The sequence below is a fragment of the Diprion similis genome, chromosome 3, assembly GCF_021155765.1.
Source record: "Diprion similis isolate iyDipSimi1 chromosome 3, iyDipSimi1.1, whole genome shotgun sequence".
NCBI classification, from domain to species: domain Eukaryota; kingdom Metazoa; phylum Arthropoda; class Insecta; order Hymenoptera; family Diprionidae; genus Diprion; species Diprion similis.
The window spans coordinates 16,760,874-16,784,590 of NC_060107.1; the positions used below are offsets into that span (position 1 = coordinate 16,760,874).

At 38.5% G+C, this 23,717-nt stretch overlaps 4 protein-coding genes across 4 annotated transcripts in view; 1 reads left to right on the forward strand and 3 right to left on the reverse strand.

Moving 5' to 3' along the window:
• LOC124416725 (flotillin-2) overlaps positions 1 to 23,717 on the forward strand; it is a 403,676-nt gene that overhangs the window by 349,367 nt on the left and 30,592 nt on the right. The window lies entirely within an intron of this gene.
• LOC124416720 (esterase E4-like) lies at positions 3,016 to 8,196 on the reverse strand. The gene is made up of 7 exons (XM_046897982.1): positions 7,688 to 8,196; positions 6,735 to 6,864; positions 6,311 to 6,656; positions 4,672 to 5,031; positions 4,016 to 4,176; positions 3,616 to 3,929; positions 3,016 to 3,543 (listed from the first exon to the last, which is right to left on the reverse strand). Exons 1-7 carry the CDS (start codon positions 7,921 to 7,923, stop codon positions 3,303 to 3,305), a joined length of 1,788 nt encoding a protein of 595 aa, XP_046753938.1. The 5' UTR covers positions 7,924 to 8,196; the 3' UTR covers positions 3,016 to 3,302.
• On the reverse strand, positions 8,700 to 15,220 carry LOC124416721 (juvenile hormone esterase-like). The gene is made up of 7 exons (XM_046897983.1): positions 14,909 to 15,220; positions 13,967 to 14,105; positions 12,626 to 12,971; positions 9,781 to 10,143; positions 9,535 to 9,698; positions 9,147 to 9,463; positions 8,700 to 9,086 (listed from the first exon to the last, which is right to left on the reverse strand). The coding sequence occupies exons 1-7, from the start codon at positions 15,118 to 15,120 to the stop codon at positions 8,840 to 8,842; spliced, it is 1,788 nt and encodes a 595-aa protein (XP_046753939.1). The 5' UTR covers positions 15,121 to 15,220; the 3' UTR covers positions 8,700 to 8,839.
• On the reverse strand, positions 16,659 to 23,416 carry LOC124416723 (esterase FE4-like). The gene is made up of 8 exons (XM_046897985.1): positions 23,095 to 23,416; positions 19,074 to 19,325; positions 18,701 to 18,839; positions 18,223 to 18,568; positions 17,693 to 18,055; positions 17,410 to 17,570; positions 17,032 to 17,348; positions 16,659 to 16,960 (listed from the first exon to the last, which is right to left on the reverse strand). Exons 2-8 carry the CDS (start codon positions 19,289 to 19,291, stop codon positions 16,795 to 16,797), a joined length of 1,710 nt encoding a protein of 569 aa, XP_046753941.1. The 5' UTR covers positions 19,292 to 19,325; positions 23,095 to 23,416; the 3' UTR covers positions 16,659 to 16,794.

Sequence of the window (23,717 nt, forward strand, 5' to 3'; positions counted from 1 at the left end):
TAGGTGCAAAAACGGTAGAAACGGTAGCGATAGCGATAGAGGAACGAGAGTGATAAGGAACAGGAACGGTAGAGAAACGATACAGGTAAAGAAGAAAGAAAACTGGAGAAAGTCTAAATCAACGAGAGCGAGGTATTTAGCAATGATGTCTCCTAGCGTTGAGCGTAGAATAAGCAGAGTTCGGAGTCCGGATCAGCGATCTCGCCGTTGTCGTCAGGTGATTTCTCTTTCCCTTGATTGGTCGTTTGTTCCCCACCATAATTGGGTCATCCCTCTGTGGCGAATATCGGTTAGGCATTGTCGACGATAACCGATAGATGATGCGTAGTTGACACCAACACGTACTCTTCTCCGGCTGCTTCGTGTTACTGTCCAGATTGCCTATCATTGGGGGTTCCCTTGACGGAGTCAGGTACGTAGGCTACCTCTGCTAGGTTACCGGATGGAGTGCAACTCCTCATTGTTTGCCTCCACCGGTTTCGTCGTCTAGGCAGTGGCCTTCTGCCCACGATATATCACGAAGACCATGCAGTCACACGGCGGCTTACAGCAACTCAATGTTCATGAACCATGACTCACACTGATTGTAGTCGTTACTGATAGAAAGGCTGTGTCGATCCTCAGAACGAGGGCTTTATCAATCCTGGACGTAGTGTTTTGGCGTCGGTCCGGCACCTGGCCGGTAAGTTGGGGGACGACAAGCTGTGGTCTGCCCTGTACGTCGTCCTTCCGGCATCCTAGAAGACTGGCAAACGAAGTAGTGCGGGAGGTTCATCATTACGAAACGGTAGTTGAGTTCGTCGGTAGCTGGAAACGATAGTTTTCGGTAGCTGTTGATCCTTCGGTAAATCAAAGAAGAGTGTTAATCCCTCGATGATCGAGATTGTGGTCGTCTTGGTACCTAATTAGCTTGCGCCGAGGCGCGGAATTACAGAATTTATAAAGAAAATATTAGGAACCAGTATTTGTTGCCTATTTCGTATCGAGTTTTCTTGAAGTACCCTGCCAGGGACGCGTTTTGCGAGAGTTTCCTTCAGCTTTTTGGCCTTGTAACGGGCCATTCCAAAATACCACGTTACAACATATACAATAGTTAAAATGCTACGAAGTTCACCCAAGGAAGCACACGCATTCACTGTATTATTCTATTAAATTTTATAATAGTTCACTCATTGAGGTTGAAAGGTATCCCTCGAAATACCTGTGGTATTCGCTTCAATTCGTCAATAGAAGTCCCATACATGTATTTACATGAATGAAATCTTTAATACGCATGAAGTGATTTAAATTTTTAATACGGCTGAGCTGAGAGCAAAATAATTTCATCTATCCCGAAAAATACACCTCCCAGCTTGACTGCACCAATTCTATTTCCACATGTGGATCAATTCTTTCGTCAAACTTGGAAAGTAATATGCAATCATCTGTGGAATGATGACACGTGAGCCTTATCAATTCGCAATTTAACAAATGTAAATCAGTAAAATCAATAATAATTTCTGGTTTACATTTTGTAAGGTAAATAGGTCGGGCTGACTTATCATAATGTTGTTCATCGGTCGCAGGTCGATTTGAAAGCCTCACCTTGGATCGAAAGGGTTGTTGAGATGCAGAAGATGATACCACTCACTTAGTCTTGGTTAATTTTGGCTTTATGTTGAACGGCGAAAGTTATTGCACGAAAGTTAATTCAAGTTCACCCGACGGTAATTGTTCAATATTCACAATGATTAATTTTTAATGGTAATACAATGATTGGCAATACTCAATACTACCCAGTTCTTTCGAATCAGGGCAAAATTTGAGTAATAGCTCTCATAACGAGACAAACTCTTACGCGGAAGGGCCAACCCGGGTGAACGTCAGTGTACCTTGCCACTTGACAGACGAAAGGTACAGCTTCTTGGGCTGGAGGGTCCAAAGGCCCGCGGTTACAATTTTGTTGTATTACCCTGGTGGTAATCCACAAGTCGACTCTTACCGCCGAACGCGGCTTGTGTATCTGAAGGTTCTCAATCTCGCCTATTCCATAATTAAAAAGTTAACAAAATATATTGTATTATAACTTACAGACATGCATTCATACTGTCTAGAAAGTACTCTATTTTAATTGGAGCTTTTGGCGTAAGGATTTTGTCCTAATTATTGATGAAAAATACGTCTTTACAGAAAGATAGAATTCTTGGTTGAGCTACAGGTAGCTCAACCTCAGCGTTTCTTAGCTCAGTTCTTGGAACTAGCAGGGAACTAATATAAGGAACTGCTATCGGCTTCTACGTTACTTCATCATGAAAATATATTGTCGCGTTGGAAATAAAGGTTGAATTGGGGGTGTAACAACTTGACTAAAGATATTAGGACTCGGTAGGTCTGTATTACCGATATTTGTTCTTCTCAGTGGCAGGCAACTCAACATACCACGGCATTTACTCGGAAACACCTTGTATAAGAGCAAAAAAGAAACGGAAAACGAAGAGAAAAAGAGCGAGCGCAAAAGCATGCACCACCTACCAGACTCCTCCGTGTCAAAAAGATACTTGAATACAACTTCATTATCAATTCTAATTAATAACCTTAATTAACGTATTGTAATCAAATGTGAGTGAGATAATTGAAAATTTCGAAGAATAACTTTTTGGTAACAACTATTCAAATTCTAAATTCAACAAGACCAAGTGGCTGCGAAACAACATCAACGAATCGTATCCATCTATTCGACATCGACCTAGAGGTGAGGCTCAGATCCAGAAACACCATCAATACTGACCTACACGACCGGCGACCCGACAGCTCTCAATCTCGTCTATCTTCGCATCTGAAAATATGTCGATTCGAGTAGTCTTCTTCAACGCTATTCCGAATCTTGTTCTCACCCTTTACAAAAGTTTTTAGATCACTAATCACAATATAAGAATAGGTGGCAAGCTTCTGTAGCCACCAGGTAACCCTCAACTTGTTGTTTTCTGAGAATTCTAAATATTAGAATCAAGATAAATAGAAACGGTGACGTACAGATTGGTAAAAATTTATTCACAGTTGCCATAAGGCTAATGATAATTAAAGAATATATTATGTAGAAAAAGCATAAGAAAATGTCTACAATGAATCCCAAATAATCGGAAATCACATTATTGTATTACGACTTATATAGCTGTGTAATTAATTTTTTTAACTCAGCAATCATAATGTCGTAACAACTGTGATTAACTTTTGATTCATACTATTCACTACACGCTAATGGTAAAATCGAATAAAATGTATACGTTAATTTTGCAAAAATACATAGGTCTCGCCGTTGTTGACTAGAGCATCTTGAAGTAAGTAACCAGACAAATAAGAATCCATCTCAAAGGCGAAGAAACAATAGCTGAATTTGCCGCCGATGATGCTACCAGCAAATCGCTCCACAGCTGCATTCTTTCCGGTTGAAAATCGTTCAGATTCTCAACCGTTGGGTCAGAGTCACTTCCTATTCTAAGATAATTATTGTTGCCCGTCGCAAACGGTTGCCAAGTTACGCCACCAGTCGTTGTGGTTGGAATTCTGGAACCAAAATCAACGGTCAGGGGCAAGCTCGATTTTTCGAGAACGACGAATAAAGCACCAAAGTCTAACCCAGTTATTGCGAACGAAGTCCACAACTCCATCATGGTGTCCACCATTTGACGATCATTGACAGTCATATTCTCTCGAGCCGCCCCGAAGATCGCCTCAGTCTGTGGAAACAGGTAGAACATCTCATCGGCATGAGCAGCGCTGTTGTTTGGCATTGCGCTGCTTATCATGTCGGTTTGACTGTAAATCCCTCGGTAATCGAAGGAGTAGAAGAACTGATCACTCTCAAAGATGCTATTCTGCATTTGGACCATTCTGAAGCCTGGGTATATGAACATAGTGTCGCTTATGGCGAGAGTGAGATTTTGCAGCAGCTGAAAAACGAAGTTGATGCCATTTGCTAATGTTCTTACAATTCGAATCATAGTATTTATACCCTGACTGAAAGCATTCATTAAACCTCTGATCTATCAGCCGTCAAATCGGGGAAGTAAAAGTCCTTCAATGCAGCAGTAGCCGCAGGAACATCGTCAACCCATCTTGAGTATCCAAGCACGTTGGGCAAGGCGTTGTCGATGTCAGCTAGAAACTGGTCAAACATGCCCGGCACCAGTACGTAACCTTGATTAGTAAGAAGTATTACTAGTTAAATCGTTTGTCGAGATTTTGGCGTGGAAATCCTCATCTTTGGGCTACGACCTCAAAATTTCGGAATTCCATTTCAATTTCGAGAATGTCCCCTGAATTCGATGGTCACACTCGACTGTTTTCGAGGATGAACCCTTGAAAGAGTATCCCCCAAGTTCATGGGGGTTGCGACCAACTGTTCAGGACCAACCCTTAATTTTAGAAATAAACCCTCAATATTCCCCATAATAACCCGTTAAAATGAAAGTTAATCCCTCCAATTTCATTCAAGTTGAAGAATCCTCAAGTTGCGGATTTGACCCTCAATTTGTGGGTTTGACCCGTTACTTCAAGGTAATTCTCAAGTTGAGACAACCCTCAAATTGAAAGTGGACATTTACCCAAAATTTTGAGTAAATTAGGGAGAAAATTTGTTTTTCCTTTTCTCCTACATAGAGTGTTGCGTCTGATTCAGAGTTTACTTCCTACCTGCAACGAAGGTAGCAGCTTCGTCACGCGTGCTTCCGGATATCGATGGCAAGTCATGCATTTTTCCAGCATTGACGAGATTGAGAGGACTGTCGGTGAGAAGGGCACCCTCGATGTCTGGTTCAATGGTCGGGGACCAAGAACCACCAACCGTGTTCCACAAACCGGACATCATATCCCCTAGCATTATGGTCGAAACGTTTAGTCCTCTAAGACACTGGATAAGAAGGGTCGAAGTACTGTTATCGCAGTTGAGGTATCCACCAAAGACGTGGGAATGTTGTGCGGACAATTCACTGGGTTGGTAAGCCCAGAAACCGGAAGCTGATCCACTCTGCGCGATGTACTTGTGAAACAGGCCTAAAAGAAAAATTGTCATCACTATTCGCCTGGAATTTCACCAGTCGAGGTGCCAAAAGTATATTATGCTACTTCAAGTATAATTGGGGAAGATGTCATCTCAAGTATACATTCAATGTAACGTAATTCAAACTCCTACATCTGACTTGAAATTTCGATGATTCGAACCTAGGATAATTCGAATTCTTAATCACGTCACGGGTTTTTTCGGTCTAAACTGATCGTGAAATAGATTTACGTACTTTTAATGTTGAAAATTTCGGACACTTTTTAAGTCGCGGTGATCGAAAACTCATTTTTTCTCGTCCTGAACTTCGAGTTATGGTATTTTCACGATAGTATTACAACATTTTCTTGTGCGTTCATCGAATCATTACAAAAATCGTGTCATTTAAAAACAAAAAATGAGAATGTTTCACTTTTGATGTTCTTAATAAAGAATTGATTATCAGTTATTTGAATTAGTATCCATTATTCTTGATAGGTATTCCAAGACATTAACGTTCTTTTCTTTTCTATAATACGTATAGGCATACGAATCTAGAGTGTTTCATCTTGAATGCGTAGGCCGTATACATTACTTTTATAATAACAATAATAGTGTTAATCACTACCAGTCCCACTGCACCCGAAATGATTTGTTTCATAAGCGATAAGCTTGTAAGAGGCAAGGGAGTGATAGGCTGATAACCATTATTAAGATCTCCAATAAGAACATTTACGTTCGCATATGAGAAAATGAAAATTGCAGAAGACATTATCCAGGAGTAGCCAGACTGAGTTCAAACCTCAGCTGGCCCATTCAGCGCCTCAACGGCATGGTCGTGGTCTTACATATTTTGCGAGCTTTCGCTTAGTTTGTCCTTTGGCTCGCTAGGGATTTGAACCCAAGTCCTCCCATTTCGCGATCTCACGTACTAGAACGATGCTACTACGATCGGTATAAGATAACACTTAATCCACGAATCTTAAATTTTATGATACAAAGTCCATAAAAAATGCTCAATTAGATCGTGCCTTGGATCAGGGATAGGGAACAACATTTGAAGTACGTAAATGCATTTTCATTATAAACGAAAAGACTCTCTAAACCACGAATCATCTAAATTATCGTAGGTACGAAACATCGAAGTTTTAACGATTTTATATTGAGCATGCCGTAGCGTTGCCAGTCCCATTTTGGCTAAAATAACTATTTTTTGAGATAGCATTTTTTCCAAACGCATTTGGGCATAACGTGTTAAATGCTCTGAAGCGTCGAAGTGCGATTAAATCTCACCCCTTGCCAAGTCCGAAAGTGCCAACATATGCACTGAAACAGCACCGGCGCTATTCCCCATTATTGTTACTTGGTTCGGATCACCACCGAAGAACGCAATGTTGTCACGGACCCACTCCAAAGACAACACCTGATCCTTGAGGCCCCAGTTTCCCGGCGCGACCTCGTCTCCAGTGCTCAAGAAGCCCAGCACTCCCAGGCGGTAGTTCATGGTGACAAGCACCACGTCTACGTCGAGAAGATAGGCTGGACCATTGCCGTCAAAGTCTCCACTTCCGTAGGCGAATCCTCCACCGTGAATCGAAACCATCACCGGAAGCAGGGAAGATGAACCATTTCCCGGAAGCTACGGGCAACGTATTTCAAATATTTCTCCTTTGATTCCCAATTAATGTTCGAAATCAACATGTTTTTTATCATTCACCTGCGGGGTGTAAACATTCAAGTATAAACAGTCCTCGCTTCCTGTAACCACATACTGTAGGCACTTTTCACCGTCCACAGTCGCATTGAATGTTCCGGTCCAATTGCCCGCTGCAACAGGGTTGCTGAATCTACGAACGCGTTATAAGATTCAGATCAGTATAGTATCAAGCTTGAAAAAGCACAACAAAATCTAAGGATTGTTCCATTGTGAATTGTTAACTAGTCTTCAAGTTTGGTTTATTATGAATACCTACTTTCAAATCAACTGTGAAATCTAATAAAATCATCATGATGTAACTCTTATGGAAAACAAATCCAAAATCGAGACTCAACTCCCTAAATTAAAGGTCAATACGCTAATTTAAGCCTAACCCAAAGTGATGGTTAACGCCAACTTGAACAAAGGAGTCGAATTTCAAAATGTTGAGGTTTATCCTCAAAGTTGAGGATTTAGTCTTGAAATGGTTCGATCTAAAACCCCAAAAATCACCTGGGAGTTATCCTTAAAGTTAATCTTCAACTCCAATATTCAGGGTTATTTACACCAGCAATTACAATGCTATTATGGTTTAGAAAAAATGGAAGTATTTTTGTATCGCAGAGTGCAAACCAGTGTTCAATACTGTTCATTATGAAAGTCTTTCGATAAGTCCATCATGATATAAGACACCTAATGAGTTCATAATTTCGTTATAAATATTTTAGCAGTGTTCTTCGAACTTGTTTTGCAATTGTAATCGATGACCGCGTCAATCATCGACTTAACTTCGCTTTCATTGTGTCACTGATTACAAGACGCATAATAGATTATGCTATGATGCAATCCATTGGTTCAAATTCGGTTCAACAATTTCAGGCAGGTCATTCTTAATCACACTTGTACTCTTCTGATTGAAATATTAAAAATATTATAAAAATTGACGAATAAAAAATCTACAATTCAAGACAAACCTTAGGTTTCCGATCGGCGGTTGAGCGTAAGGAATTCCGAGGAAAGAGTAGATCGTTCTGTTATTCAAACTCAACACAGTTGTACCTTCAAGAGGACCCTGAAGTATTGTAACTTGAGGAGCAGTGTCCCTTGCACTTGTCGTTAGAATGTTTCTCGCGTTGGCATCGCTAATATTGGCTAATGCGTTGAGCAGTAATATTAGCCCACAAAAACTTTTCACACCGTGGAAACCCATCGTGATTTGCTGTCCCGCACAATTGATCGCTGCCGCGTTTTCGTCTTTCTCTTATGTAGGTCGTGTGACCGAACGATTAGATAAATCAAATTATTCCGATAATCAATAATTCACCTCTGCGAATTATGAATTATGCCCCATTCAGATTCTAATTAGTAGTCCGCTTCGTAAGACCGATTGAAGCACAGAATTCACTGTATCTATCTTCGCAAGGCCTGATAAATTGCATTTCATCTGTCACTTTTACATGACTGAGTACTTTTATCAAATTTAAAAAATCAGTGTTTCAGATACGCGCAGCGTCAATAAAATAGTGTAGGGAAGGGTGGGGCACAACGGCCATCTCAAAATTTGGACCAAAAAATTTCTGTCAAATTATCGTAAATTTCATGTATTTACTTATTTTTAGGCCAATGTGAGATATCTGGGATATAATAGACTACCCAAAAATTTGGGTAAAAATAAATTTTTTATTTTTTTCTCCTTGTTGGAAATTTAGAGTATATTCATCCACTTAAGCTATTACAGGCTAATTTACCATATTCTGGGGAAAATGGACCTTTAAAAAAAAATTGTTATGTAAATTATATTTTTTATTTTCTGAGGAGCGCCATCGTGCCCCAGAAAAAAAAATTTCCTTAGAGTTTTCGAAAAATATCGGTGAATTTGTTCTAAGTAGAAGAAAAATAAATTAATTTGATAGTAAAAAACGACAAAAAGTAATAACCGGCTTAGAGGGGCTGTCCTGTCCCACCCTCTCCTATATTACAATTACGTAATTTCTTTATTTATTAAAATTCTTTACAAAAAACGTTCACATTTGATGTCCTCAAATTTGCATATATTGTTTTGGAAATATAATTGGTTTGATCGTTTCGTTAACCAATACTGATAGAAAAAAATGGGATCCATTTGCCTATAAGAATACTTTCGAATAAACGATCAAAAGAATAGCAATCGATCCCAGAGAGAATGGACCGTGGGAGGTATTCCCTGAAGTTGTGGAGGTCATCAGTTCCTTCCAAAAAAGCATTCTCTCCGGAAGAAAATCGTACTGGATTTCGAGTGTCGGATCACCGTCGTTTCCTATGCGGAGGTAGTTGCCACTCGCGGAATACGGCAACCAAGTCGTGTTGCTAATAGCCGCTGAAGTAGTTGGTGTCCTGAAATCACGACCATCGTAAACGCAAGGGTAAATAAAGAGTTCTCATTAACTGCCTTACCCATTGATGGCGAAAGAGGTCCAAAGCTGGACCATCGTCTCGACCATGAGAAGGTCGGTTTCGGTCATGCTCTCAGTTCCCACACCGAAGAGCGTGTCAGTCTCCGGGAACAAGTAAAGTAGCTCATCGCAGTGACTGATACTTTCGTCCAGCAGGGAACTATAAATGTATTGACTTCCATAGCTGTAGGTACCACGGTACTCGAACGAATAGAAGTACGGCGAATTTTCGGCAATTGCATACTGTTCCTGAACCGCGGTGTAGATTGGGTACATAAAGAATATGTCAGTCACTAGTAGAGTGAGGTTATACCACAGCTGGAAATGAAATTTGCGAATCAGACCATTTAGTCTATTGTATCAATGGATGGAACGAAGTGAAAACCAACCAGAGTTCTGTTAGTCGTCATGTCGTTGTTGAAATAGTACGACTTTAACGCGGCCGTAATGGTGGACTCGTCGTCTACTCGTCCAGAATACTGGTAGATAATCGGCGCAAGGTTGTCAAAATCATCTAACAGAGTTTCCAGCAAGTCAGACCCTGGAAGGCTGGCTGAGAAACAAAGGAGAACCTTAAATAAAATAATTCGACTTGATGATATTACCTGTAATTCTGCATTGATTTGATTCCTCACAAACTAAAAAACCGACGCCTTCATTTCTGACGCTGCCAGTGATGGCTGGGAGGTCACGCATTTTGCCAGCCTTGATGAGAGTTTCAGGATTATCAATAAGGAAGGCACCATCCACATCCGGCTCATCGGTCGGACCCCAAAATGGAAACGGATTGGATCCCCAGACGTACAACTGGGTTATGGTCTGTGTAATAACTGATGCATTGATTTGCCTAAGGCAGGCTACAAGATAAGTAGAGCCATTCGTCGGGCAGCCCACGTATTCGCCGAGCAGCGAAGCACGATTGGCGTAGGTTGAACTGGGCCTCCAGGGCCAGAAACCGAGTGCAGACCCACTTTGCGAAATGTACTTATGGAAAAGGCCTAGAAAATGGGCAGATTTCCATTCACGAATCCATTAGTGTAGATGTTAACAAGATTTCTATATATTTTCAGAAAATATATGGTATGGGGCATTATTTCTCAACTGCCCCCACCCGAAATAAGTATTTTCAGATCAGACTTAATTTTATTTAAGCTGCTTATAAAGACGCGTGGTACACCTCGAAAACGCGGGGATGCAAAACTCCTATACTGCTCAAGCGATCAGAGTGAAACTTGGGCAGTAAATGCCTTATTTTGGCAAAAAGTGGAGCGTCTTTTTAATCTTCGAAAATTTGGAAAAAATTTTTACAGATTGGTTACCACACACAGAAATTGGCCAAATTTTCACTGTTGCACTGGATGGATCGAAATCTCCTGTATGACGCCACTCGGCGGTGATGAAACACATATTTTGAGCCCAGTCCCATGAGATTTGATGGTGAAATGACGAAATGGTAACCGATCTGGTTTTCGATTACGAACAACACCAAAATCTAATTTTTGGCGACATTTGTTACCGACATTTCGCGTATGCCGGTAATGCATGCATGCAATGTCGGTAAAAAATTACCGGCATGCGTGAAAGGTCGGTAACAAATGTCGCCAAAATGAGATTTTGGTGTAAACTTCATTTAAATTTTTATTTAAAAATATTAAAAATTAACAAAGCCTTGACTTAACGGCTAACAAAAAAATTTACCCTTTATCGTGGCATTGATATTTCGGTGAAGGGGTATTTGAAAATAAAAAACAAAATTTCATGAATATCGTCGTTGTACGTGGCTGTTTTTCTTCATTATTTACAAAATGGTGATGGATTAAAATTTTATTATTTTCAAAGCCCTTTTTTATTCAAACCCTTACCATTTTCTAATTATTCATAAAAAAAACGACCACGTGCAACGATAACTACATTTGTATAGATATTCTTAGAATTTTGTTTTTTATTTTCAGATAACCTTTCACTGAGATATAAATGCCACGGTGGAGGGGAAATTTTTTTATTAGTCGTCAAGCAAGGTCTATATCCTTGTTAATTTTAAACGTTTTGTAATAAAAATTGGCATGAAACTAGCTCAATATACGCTCAATAAAATACCAACAATCCGATCCCTTTATTAATTAGTTATCCCTGTGGAAAAAAATTATTGTACTAATTTTCTTTTTCTTCCTTATTACACATAGTTATTAAGGTGGTCCTTAATGGGGGTGTTGAGGAATTTCGACAAGTGCGCGTCCCAGATACGTTCGAAATAAATAAATAAAAATGTGTGCAAACCCCAGTGCTGTAGTCCAATGAGAAGATGAGCCTGAAGCTCGTTTTGTTTCCCAATTGAATAACACGGGATTTTCAGACTAATTCAGTAATTATTTTTTGGAAATGCTCCTAAGCATTGAAAAAAAAATATTATTCATATAAATCTGTTCTTAATTGATATATCTACGTGTAAATTTTTTTACAAGGCGTTATCACAACCCTTCCGCCTCCCGACTCCCCTTATATTATTCACGACCGCAAATTGATCAACTTGACTACCTGTTTTTAGCCACTTGGTGCTTTACAGTATTTCACCCGTTAAGAGCCAGTCTTGGACAATTTACAATTATTATTTTTACAAACTTATGACGCTAATAAAACTGCCTTTATTGAGTGAAATACTGTAAAGCGTCAAGCGGCTAAAAACAGGTAGTCAAGTTGATCAATTTACCGTTGTGTGATATAACGGTTGTGATAACGCTTTGTAAAAAATTTTAAACGTAGATATACCAATTAAGAATAGATTTATATGAATAGTATTTTTTTTCAATGCTTAGCAGCACTTTCAAAAAATAATGACTGAGTTAGTCTGAAAATCCCATTTTACTCAATTGGGAAACAAAACGAGCTTACAGGTACATCTTCTCATTGGACTACAGCGCTGGGGTTTCGTACACATTTTTATTTCTTTATTTATAATATCATGTGATATAATATAAAGCGCATGAAAAACAAGTCCAAAACACTTTTGATAAAATTGATTAGATTTAGTAGACTAGGAGACAAAAGACATCCAAAGACTACAATGCTCCGGCAAAAGTCGATAATTTAACCCCTTTGAATATGCTGGCCATTTGTACTCGGTCAGAAAAAAAATTTACCTCAGACTCCGATCCAAGTAAGCTATAGACTGACTAAATTTGAGTCGGATCTGAAAACGTTTTTTTCGGGCGTTCTATATAATTACTCATTTTTATACCTATCCAAAATATGATTATTGGCATGATGAGATTACTTTAGACTCTTCTTTGATACTGAGATTTATTTTTTAAATTGCGGACCCTGAAGCTAAGAACACTGTTTCCAAGCATGGTGCCGTACTCCATCAAACGGGCAGCCGGAAGATCAAAGAAGCTGACGTTGTTGTCGCTTGTGATATAAATTATATCTATGGTTTGTGCCACTAGGGCTAGACATCGCAATTATTACAGGATATCTTCTCACCGGTGGTCAAATCCGATAATGCATGAAGCTGAACCGATGCACCGCCAGCGCTTTGGCCAAAAAGTGTAATTTGGTCAGGATCACCACCGAAGTATGCAATATTATTCTGAACCCATTTCAGAGCCAGAACTTGGTCCTTCAGCCCCCAATTTCCGGGGGCAACATCATCTCCGGTGCTCAGAAAACCCAGCGCGCCGAGGCGATAGCTGACCGAAACGAGGAGCACGTCTGAGTCAAGAAGAAACTCTGAGCTGTAGAGATCCGAATTTCCACTGCCCTGCTCGAATCCGCCACCAGGTATCCAAACCATGACCGGAAGCAGTGATGAGCTTGTGTTGTTCGGAAGCTGTCGGAAAACATGATGAGTTAGACTTACTAAGAAACTTCGCGAGGTGTTACTCTCCGATGTCAATGAAACATTTCAGAATTATAGAGTGTCTGAAAAAACTCAACACATGTTTTTTGCATCCGCGGAATGCCGACTGGAGATTGTAAAACGAACGCCATAAATATTAAATTTTTGTGTACTTCGTCTTTTTTCGTGACGTTTGAACCCTATTCTAAAGTCAGTCCGTCATTTCGAATTTTTCGTTCTTGATTTCAGGTTTGAAATCAATATATATACCATAAAAACGGCGATATATTAATTGTCATCAGATCTGAACTGACTTTGATAAAGTTAACCGTTGTTCAAAATGAAAATTTTAAAATAATAGATCCAAAATATCGGATTGACTTCATCAAGCTGGTTCCAATACAATTGAAATTGATATCATAACATTTTCGAAGTAGTTGATTTCAAGTATGAAACCAAAACATTAAAATTAAAAATGGCAGTCTGTAACTGGCTAATTACCTTATTAACTGTGAAAGACTGTTTAAACTTCATAAAATTCGACGTTCTGACAAGTTTAAGATCGCTAATTTTGGACCTGTAATGAAAATTGCAGAATACTAAATGGCTAAACGGATTTTAAGAATTTTTTCGGGTGGAAGTTATGGTATTTAAAGCAATTTTGATAAAGTCAACCCAATATATAAAGTTTAAACATTTCGATCTCAGATTAAAAATTAGTGAATCCAAAAACGCCGAGACTCGCAATAAGCCACCGTAAAACCTCCAGGATCACTTTATCACTGTACAATATTATTTTCGAATGATTATTGTCTCTGGGCGGATGAAAATGAGATATTATGAAGACTAGATTTCACTCTTTCAGAATGTAATACCGCAAATATCAAAAACATGCGTCGAATGTTTCCACTTATTCTAAAATCCTGCAAAGTTTAGTCGACATCGGGATGGGTTATCGGCGAGAATCAGGAATCATGAATTGTCACCTGAGGTGTGTAAACGTTCAGGTATAAACAGTCTTCGTCCCCAATAACTGCTCCGTTCAAATACTGAATGCACACGTTCCCTTCCACAGTGGCATTCAGAGTTCCATTCCAAGCGTTTGCCGCAACAGGGCTGCTGAATCTAAAAACACAGTATCAAATTATATACTTCAGACGGTCCGAAAGTCCGCAGGTTTGCAAACTTTCCCGTTCTCTGATCTTTGTTATTGAAGCTCAATTAGATGTGCAAATGAAAAATTCCATCAGTATCGTTAGGCAGAATGTCTAAAAATAATTGACACGTATTTTGGATGTTTATTAACAAAGATATAGCAAGTCGAATTGGCGTGACGTCATAATGTTACACATTTTTCACGTTGTATTATATTATCCAGGCACATTGTGACATCACGCGTTAATTTCAAACTGCTATATCTTTCTTAGGGAACGTTAAATTGAATTTTTCATTTTCACCCCTAATTACTCATACTTCCGAGGCTATTCTGACAGCTGGCTTTTCGCTCATTTATATCTCATGATTTTGTTGCATCTAATTAATCAGGCTAAATGACATCTTTCTCAGAAGCCACTTGAATGATGAAATGTTTTTTTTAATGTAAATGTAAATACCTTTATGAATTTTTTTAATACTATGTTTATATAACAATCTGTTGTGAAATGTAAAATAAATTTTTCAATAAATGGATTATAGTTCTGCCCCCCCCCCCCCCCTCCGCCCCCTCATTAGGGCTGAAACGTTTATACACAGTAGTTCCTTTTCTCCTTTTAACTTGATAATAACGAGAAAAGGTTCTACATTCAAATGTCTAAATATTTTATTGAATGTGAATATCGTCGTTCACCAAAGCATTCGTCCCGGCATCGATGTATGTTAGAATGCCAGATTCGACTTTCTACTCAATTTCCCTCATAATATCATCGAACCTTAAATCTCCGACAGGTGGTTGACCATATGGAATTCCATAGAATGCAAAGATGCTTCTGTTCTGGCGACTGAACAGAATGGCGCCCTGCAGACTGCCCTGAGGTATGGTCACTTCCGAAGCGGTGGCAGCGTTACATCCTGTTCGGAAGTGAATGAGAAGGTTGAGGAACAAAGTAACCAAACAGAAATAGAAAACCCTTGGCGGACCCATCGCAGCGTATTTTCGTTATGCCCAAGCACAATCACTTCAATTGATTGACTGCCGTGAGCTTTATTCATGGCACAGAAATTGTGCAATATTATCAAACCGATTAGACAAGTGACGCAATTTCGTCAATAACGGGAGAGCATACAGTGTTATCGCAAACATCGTTATTCCAATGATCTTATACACTTGTGTTCATGGTCAAATGCGGCGAGTAAGATAAGTGGTAGATTTTTGCGATTATCACACCGACGCGGTCCAAGAACGAGTATCTTGATGGAGTCCGGGGGACAAAGACAAAAAGGACAAAAAGTACTATTAAAATTTGACTCTCTGTATTCAAGTATAACAGAGTGAGGACACGAAGATGTTCATAGAGAGGAGACCGAGGATAGGCAATCCGTTCGTGACAATTGACAAGTGGAAACCACTAGTGCGAGAAGTGAACGAGAAGAAAGCACTAGTGTGAGAAGTGAAATTGGGCTGATTTGCGCATGCGTAGTATTTTTATTGTACCCTGCCTGTAAAGTGCCACTTGAGCCATTCTCTGCAGGTACAAGAAGTAGCACTTCTCATGCATACGTTACGTAATAGTACTTTCTGTTCATGTTTTTCTCTTGGGCCTTGAGCAACTTTGCTGAGACAACTTCGCCACAAAACGGGGAAAATGCGAGTTACAGAATTAAAACATCGCTACAAAGAATCGTTTCCTCATGTTTGAGATGTGTGTACACTTTGTTCGCCTTAAGCATTTCAACCGACAGAAATGTTACCCATAAAACAGTACGAAGTCCATTCGATGCTATCCAATAAGTGAAACAGAAAATATTTAGAAGGTACCTTTCATCGCGTCTTCTGAAGCTTGAACTTTGAACACCAGATTTGGTGGTCTGAAAGACTGCAATCTTCAATTCATGAACATGCAGTCACATCTAGATTGTATATCTTTTGACACACGTACGGGGTTTCTATCTGTCACACCATACTATTTAAATTCTGGGGAATTACTGTAGAGCTTTGCTACGACACAGGCAAACTGGTTTAATACTAATATTGATGTTTTCTACATTTTACCTGATGTTTATTGTTTTCATGTTCATGTAGTCATTCTAAAAATACATCAAATTGTGAATTTCTTTTCGAATAAAACCTCGTCTTAACTTGTATAAATATGTGACTAGTGATTGGTGTGCAAGTAAGCCTGCAAACCATGATACACAAATTAATCATATAGTCTCGATGTTTCTGTTTCAGGTAAGACAGAAATCCAACTCCATGTAAATGGTAATAAAACCTGGTGGTTTCTGTGCGAAATAACTGCAACAATCATTGGGTGAATCGAGCCAAGGCAAGATGAACCAGGTACTTTCTATATTTCTCAAACAAATCTATACGATTTATATTAACACTCTCAATTTTCGTGATTGCTATTTATTGTTTCGAATACCTCCGATTACTCTCGGATAATTTATGTACGGGTACAACGCTGGAAATAGGTAGCTGCTAACTGAAAGTTCTCACAGAAATTTGTTTATGATGCAAATAATTGTGTCCCCATTTTACCGATTTCATATTATTCAGATTTATAATATATTAAATACATTTTATGAAAGAAGAACAACACAATAGATTTTAAATTGAGCATGATCATTTCGAAAAAGCAGTCTTTCTTAACTTATTTCAAATTGTACCAGTCAAATCTTTCCAGAAGCCCATTCTGTCTGACAAGAAAGAGTAAAGAACTTTGTTCGCTACTTCTGAATGATCCCCTATCATGAGGTAGTTATCTTCAACTGAGTATGGCTTCCAAATTTTTATATCACTCCGATTCACCTCAGTAGGTATTCTGCAATAATAAAGTTTTTTTTAATCCTTACCAGTAAAGATGTACTCATACTATTCAGAATTATAACTCACCCATTGACAGCAAACGACGTCCAAAGTTGCACCATGTTTTCAACCATTTCATAATCAGCTTCGCTCATTTCCTCACCAAGGTTTCCGAAAGTAGAAATGGGGTACGGAAAGAGATAAAGAAGTTCGTCGGCGTGAGCTACGCCATATTTAATCGTTGATCCGCCACTGTATTTGTAAGTATAACTATAAGTGCCCTGGTACCCAAAACTGTAAAAATATGCGGAACTCTCCGCAGAAACCATGCGTTTTTGAAGCGCATTGTAAATTGGAAATATGAAGAAAGAGTCACCGATGAGATCTGTGAGATTAGAGAGAAGCTGAAAAAAGAGTTATTATCGATTTGACACAGAATACTTTAGTAAGTTATTTGCTACTTACTTTACTTCTCACAGCAGTCATATTATTAAAATAATACTCTTTTAATGCTGTTGTGAATGCCTTTTCGTCCTCGACTATATTATGATATTGTAACACATGAGGTAAGACATCGTCAAATCGGTTCAATAAATCTTCAAACTTATCCGGATTCACGTAAAACTCTGGACAAAAATAAAAAACACACCACCAATCAACAATTTATCCGATTGATTTGCCTTCAGATCATATTGAACAAGAATAACTTGTCGATGTCATTCTCCCTAATCAGCGAATGCTTACTCACTCGAGCTCAAAATCAATCCTTCGTCACGAACAACACCAGTCATCCAAGGTAGATAACGAATTTTCCCAACAGCGTACAGGTTCACGGGATTTTCGGTTAAAAAAGCTCCGTCCACATCTGGTTCCTCCGTTGGTCCCCATATAATGTCCGGAAAGTTTTCCCAAACGTAGAAAGAAGACTTGGTGCCTATAATTTCTTTCGTGTCACGGTTTCTCAGACAGTCGACAAGACCATTTGTAGAGTCGGTTGGACAATCGAGCAGCTCGGCCAGCTCAGTGGCACGCCGAACATACGTTGTTTTCGGTCGAAAACATCTAATTGACAATGCCGACCCGCTTTCAGTTATGTATCTATGAAAAAGTCCTGCTCACAGATAAAATTATAATATCGTATCATTTCTAGCGTTACTTCGTGTTCTAGAGAAACACAGCAATCTTTACACTCTTCCAATGAATCACTGGTAGTTCTCTTTTCACAATCAAAGTTATAACACTTGATCGTGGTATTAAAAAGTTGTGCAAAAATCACACCTTCCGTCAAACTCGAAAGGGCCAAAAGTTCCACCGAACCACCACCAGTACTTTCGCCAAAAATAGTAACTTGATCAGCATTCCCACCGAAATGTCCGATACTATTCTGAACCCATTTTAAGGCCAAGACCATGTCTTTCAATCCATAATTTCCAGGGGCAACTCCGTCCCCGGTACTCAAGAATCCCAAGACTCCAAGTCGGTAATTAAAGACTATAAGAACCACGTCTTTATCGAGGATATATTTAGGGCTAAATGAAGAAGATCCACCGTTACCCCGTTCAAATCCTCCGCCGTGAATGAAGACCATCACTGGTAACGGGACAGAAGAAATTTCGTCCGAAATCTATATAACAGAACAAATGATCGGTTTATTCCTTACAAGTAGTTATTCAATTCTTCTGCTCCGTACTTTGTTTATGCTCTATCAAATTGCAGAGAAGTGATTCACATTTGACGTACGGGGATTGAATATCACCTGTGGCGTGTAAACATTAAGGTAAAGGCAGTCCTCATCTCCTATAAAATTATCTCCTGATAGCTGGGGACACACATTTCCATCGATACTTGCATTTAGAGTTCCATTCCAAGCGTTTGCTGCCACGGGACTGCGAAATCTGTAAAATAATGTCATGTTCATTGTTCATCTAGCAGTGGCTTTCAAAGTCACTGACGACTTGACCAAAACGGTGATCACGTGAATTTCTGAATGAAAAGATCGCGCGATTAGATTGTAAACACTTGCTCATAACAATTCCAAACAACTTGGTTTTATCTGAACCTGCGAAACGATCATTCTCTGATAAGTTTGAATGATTATCATGTCAATGATTAATTTTTCATATCCAAACCTGAGATTTCCAATCGGTGGTTGTGCGTAGGGAATGCCCAAGAATCCATGAATTGTCCTGTTACGATAAGTAACCAAGTTCACGCCTTGAATTTCCCCCTGCGGTATTGTCAATATTGGAAGAGAAACGTTTGCATTTTTGGACTGTCCTGCGCTCGGTGCAAACAAGTTGCTTAGCAGTAAAAGCATGCAAAAATCACTTCCGATTCTTATCCACATCGCTGTTTTCGGTCCTCAACACGCTGTCAACACTCTGCAACATTAAACGCTAAAATCTACTCTTCAAGTCTTATTGAACCATATAAACATTCCATTTTTGTACCACCAGATAAACATGGTTGACTCGAGACATTTTTTACCGTCAATGAAGTTAAACCTTTTCTACCTCCAATCGCTTATTGCGTATCTCTGCAGACATAATTTAACCATAAAAAATTCAACCTGGTCGCTAAACGTAGTCTGCCGTCATAGTAGTATGAGAACAATAATAACAACAACAACAACAATTCAGTCCATCACTGAAGTGCTTGAACAACTTTTGGAATTTTTCTGATATCTCTGATCAGTATCCCAATATTCTGATATTATAATATTCTATCTGTACTTGAATATTTTACGCTCAACTGTTTCAAGTCAAGTTTTCATAACAAATAATTTTTAATTCCAGCTACTTATATTCAAGTTCAAGCAATCGAATCTTCAATTCATTATCTAACCTACTGGTCACAATCGGAAACATTTGTGGCTGATAATGTAAAGTTTCAACTTTGTTTGATCGAAAGATATATTTAACTACCAGCTTACAAAAAATTAATCATGCCACGTCATTACAATCATATAATCATCGCTATGATGATGTAATTCCATTATATCATACCAGGACTTTATATTCTTGCACTGCTAATTAATTTAAACGTAATTACAACGGTACATTATAAGGACGCATACGCTTTCAGTTTTTCCAGATCTGTAAAAACGTAGTCAACGGTAACTTACAGAATACAAAGCATGCCAACTCTTTCTGTCTTGCTAGCGTTTACTATACTTCGCACTCTGAGCAACGGTATTAGGAACTGACATTTTTATCAAATTTATCAAATATGGCCTTGTACGCATGCCTCCGACATTTCTGTCACTCTAATTATAAAGTAGTGACCGCAATATCGTTGAATAAATCGTACTATTTATCACCATAGTGTTTGGCTAATTAGCGTTTCTGCTATCATGTAGAAAGACGCGTTTATCAATATAGAGAAAAGTTATCAGGAACATTCTAGCGACGTCAATCTATTTATCTATTAACTTGTCAATCCCGTTTTATCAACGAGTAAAGATAATTTATGCTATCGTCAGGACTCAATTATCAGAATCTTATTTCTTAGCTCAGTCGGGGTCTACCGAAGAAATTGTTGAAATTGCGTTAATTCTGAAAAGTAATTTTCCTTCAAGAATCGTTGGTGGAGGTGGCGGGGGGGGACGTCATTGGCAGTCTGAATCCAGATTTTTAGGAGTCCACCATTCGTCATATTGAATTTGAGAGTGAATTCTTTATTTATTAAATAACTCGCTTATTTTCCACGATATCACTGAAAATGGTGAATACCATACTTGAAGCAAAATTGTGGAAAATTAAATTCCCTACAAGCTTGTGCCTTTTCGTGTATACATAAAAGTCAACAAGAAACGAGATAGCGCCATAATTAAATTCAACCCCTCTTCTCGGGTCTAAATAAAAAAAAACCGATCTCATAGAAAAAATTGTAATAGTACGAAAGCCCATCGTCGAAACGTCCACGTCATCAAACATCCGGTTAATTTATATTTTATTTGAAAGGGTATATACTGAAGAATATTGAACCATCGGTCTGCCTAAGCATATCCTGGCGGGACATCCTTAATGAAGGTAATTTACCTGGCATAAACAGGTACATCACCTACATTATGAAACATCTTGCTAAAATTTATACAGAATATACAGAAATATCAGTTATTTGAAGCTATCTTGGTCTGCCTTGCTTCATCCTGGCGGAAGTGCTCGGCTGACCACTCTAAACGGGTGTATTTTCAATACGTCAGCTACGTCATCGAACATCCGGTTTTTTATTTTTTTTATTTTAAAGTTCTAACCGTATACTACCCAAATGCTTTGGTCTGCCTAAGTAATAACTCGTGCATGTGCGTGGCAGACCAGATTTATAGGGCGATTAGCTTGATCAACAATTTCAATTGAAATACTGTTCATTATGCAATAAAGTGCAATATTTATCATGCAATTCAAGTAACGAAAGAACATTATGTTTCGTGTAAAATTTAGTGTTTAATATAAGTGCAATATTTATCATCCAATTGAAGTAACGAAAGAACATTATATTTCGTGTAAATAGACTATCTATTATTATTTTAAACAATAAATTTTACACGAAACATAATGTTCTTTCGTTACTTGAATTGCATGATAAATATTGCACTTATATTACATATTGATATTGCATAATGAACAGTATTTCAATTGAAATCATTGATCAAGCAAATCGTCCCATAAATCTGGTCTGCCACGCACGTGCACCAGTTATTACTTAGACAGACCAAAGCATTTGGGTAGTATACGGTTAGAACTTCAAAATAAAAAAAATAAAAAACCGGATGTTCGATGACGTAGCTGACGTATTGAAAATGCACCCGTTTAGAGTGGTCAGCCGAGCACTTCCGCTAGGATGAAGTAAGGCAGACCAAGATACCTTCAAATAACTAATATTTCCGTATATTCTGTATAAATTTTAGCAAGATGTTTCATAACGTAGGTGACGTACCTGTTTAAGCCAGGTAAATTACCTTCATTGAGGATGCCACGCCAAGATATGCTTAGACAAATTGATGGTTCAATATTTTTTAGTGTATTTCCTTTCAAATAAAGTATAAATTAACCAGATATTTGATGATGTAGACTTTCCGACGGTGGGCTCCCGTACTATAAGGACCAAAGTTGTACAAAATAAAATTTGCTTTAACTTTGATTTTTACCAATTTCAGTGTTAAGTTGAAGATAAGTGAGTTATTTAATCAATAAAGAATTCACTATTGAATTCAATCTGGCGAGTAAGGAACGAAGGGTGGATTCCCGAAAATCTGGATTCAAACTACCAATGACCCCCCCCTCCCCTTGGAGGGGTCGTGAACGATAATTATTGTTCGGAATTAATGCAATTTCCAATGTATGTATATCCCAACTGATCTATCTTCAGACCTTTGAAGTTTATTTATAAAGTTCTCATATTTTTACTACTCTACAGTAGTGAAAATACCGAAAACTCTTCACTTCATTGTGTAGGTCGTAATTTTCTACCAAAATCAAGTGGAAAAAAGTTTTATCTGTAAGCGGTATATATAAAAATTAGATGCCTTTGATCGATTAAGAAGGTGTGCAGCATTACCTTAAGACGGTATATCAGACTGTCTGTTATTCTGCCGATGAAGTGTAATCAGTAATAAGTAAACAAGTTTAGTGTCTTCGATAAGAGGGGTGTTAATTCGGACAGAAATTGATTCTCATTTTTGTGTTCGACCATTTATAACGTGCATATGTGATACTGTAAACCAATCATGTAACAATGTTTGGATTTTTTTTTTATTATTATCCTCAACCACGGCGATAATTTGGCGTTAATCATTTGAGCAAAATTGTCGGTAATTCCGGTCGGTCAAGAATAGTGTAACATAATCTTGAAACACAGCTCTAAATAACGTTACATCACCTCATCGTTTCTCAACAGACCCCAGCACTCACAATCAGCTAAATTGCACTAATGAGTAATTTGAACAGCCGTCAAATTTCGGTGAAAAATTCATCCGCCACTCATCGCTGAAGATATAACGTAAAAGCTTGAGCGATTAATATTGATTCACATCTGAATATTACCCTGAGTGCTATTATTAGCTCTACTGTCCTCTTTGACAGCGGTTCGCATACTTTCATATAAATTGATGACGGGCTTCCAGCCGAGAAAGAAAATATTTTCACTCACTGATGAGATCCATTTTTTTACAGCACTTTCATAACCGCTAGCGCAGCATTGCGCTTTGCGCTATTCGCCTTGACTCAGAATACTGCCGAACATCTCGTTCCGCGTTTCTCCCCACTCAGTTTCACATTAACGAACCTTTTACCATGCTGCTACGACGTGATACGCACAATATACTCAATCACTTACTTACGCAATGTGTGAGGATTTCTGATACATTACAATCTGCATCGTAAATCACGTTTAATTATTACAAATACGCATCAGAATGTATGAGTACAAGATTAAGTTGTCCGTTTTCAGTGTTCTGATTATCATTCTTTTCTATTACGTTCCAGAATTTAACCCTTAGAGGACCAGGGTCTGAGGAATTTGGAAAAATCTTTTTCTATAGAAAAGTGACGTAAAGTCCAGAACATTGGACCAAATTAAAGTCAAATTTTGGCAGGTCAATGACCTTACTCCGAATGGCGTATGTCGGTCCTCTAAGGGTTACGCGTTAGAGTTACTTTATTCCAAGACTTAGAATTCTAAGAATGAGGCAATGGAATTGAGAATTGAAAAATGACACTTATCAAACTATCCATTATTCAAGTAAAAGATCTGAGATTCAGGTAATAATGAAT

Bases quoted from the DNA above. Each gene is read 5' to 3' on its own strand.
- LOC124416721 (XM_046897983.1), bottom strand. From the start codon at position 15,120: ATGGGTCCGCCAAGGGTTTTCTATTTCTGTTTGGTTACTTTGTTCCTC. The intron at 14,106-14,908 runs GTTCGATGATAT...CTGTGTTTTTAG, and splicing joins CCACCTGTCGGAGATTTAAG to ATTCAGCAGCCCTGTTGCGG. The intron at 9,087-9,146 runs GTAAGGCAGTTA...TCGTGATTTCAG, and splicing joins ACCTCTTTCGCCATCAATGG to GACACCAACTACTTCAGCGG.
- LOC124416723 (XM_046897985.1), bottom strand. From the start codon at position 19,291: ATGTGGATAAGAATCGGAAGTGATTTTTGCATGCTTTTACTGCTAAGC. The intron at 18,840-19,073 runs GTTTGGATATGA...ATTATTTTACAG, and splicing joins CCACCGATTGGAAATCTCAG to ATTTCGCAGTCCCGTGGCAG. The intron at 18,056-18,222 runs GTGTGATTTTTG...ATCTGTGAGCAG, and splicing joins CCTTTCGAGTTTGACGGAAG to GACTTTTTCATAGATACATA.
- LOC124416720 (XM_046897982.1), bottom strand. From the start codon at position 7,923: ATGGGTTTCCACGGTGTGAAAAGTTTTTGTGGGCTAATATTACTGCTC. The intron at 6,657-6,734 runs GTGAATGATAAA...CGTTGCCCGTAG, and splicing joins TGAATGTTTACACCCCGCAG to CTTCCGGGAAATGGTTCATC. The intron at 4,177-4,671 runs GTAGGAAGTAAA...TTACTAATCAAG, and splicing joins AGCTGCTACCTTCGTTGCAG to GTTACGTACTGGTGCCGGGC.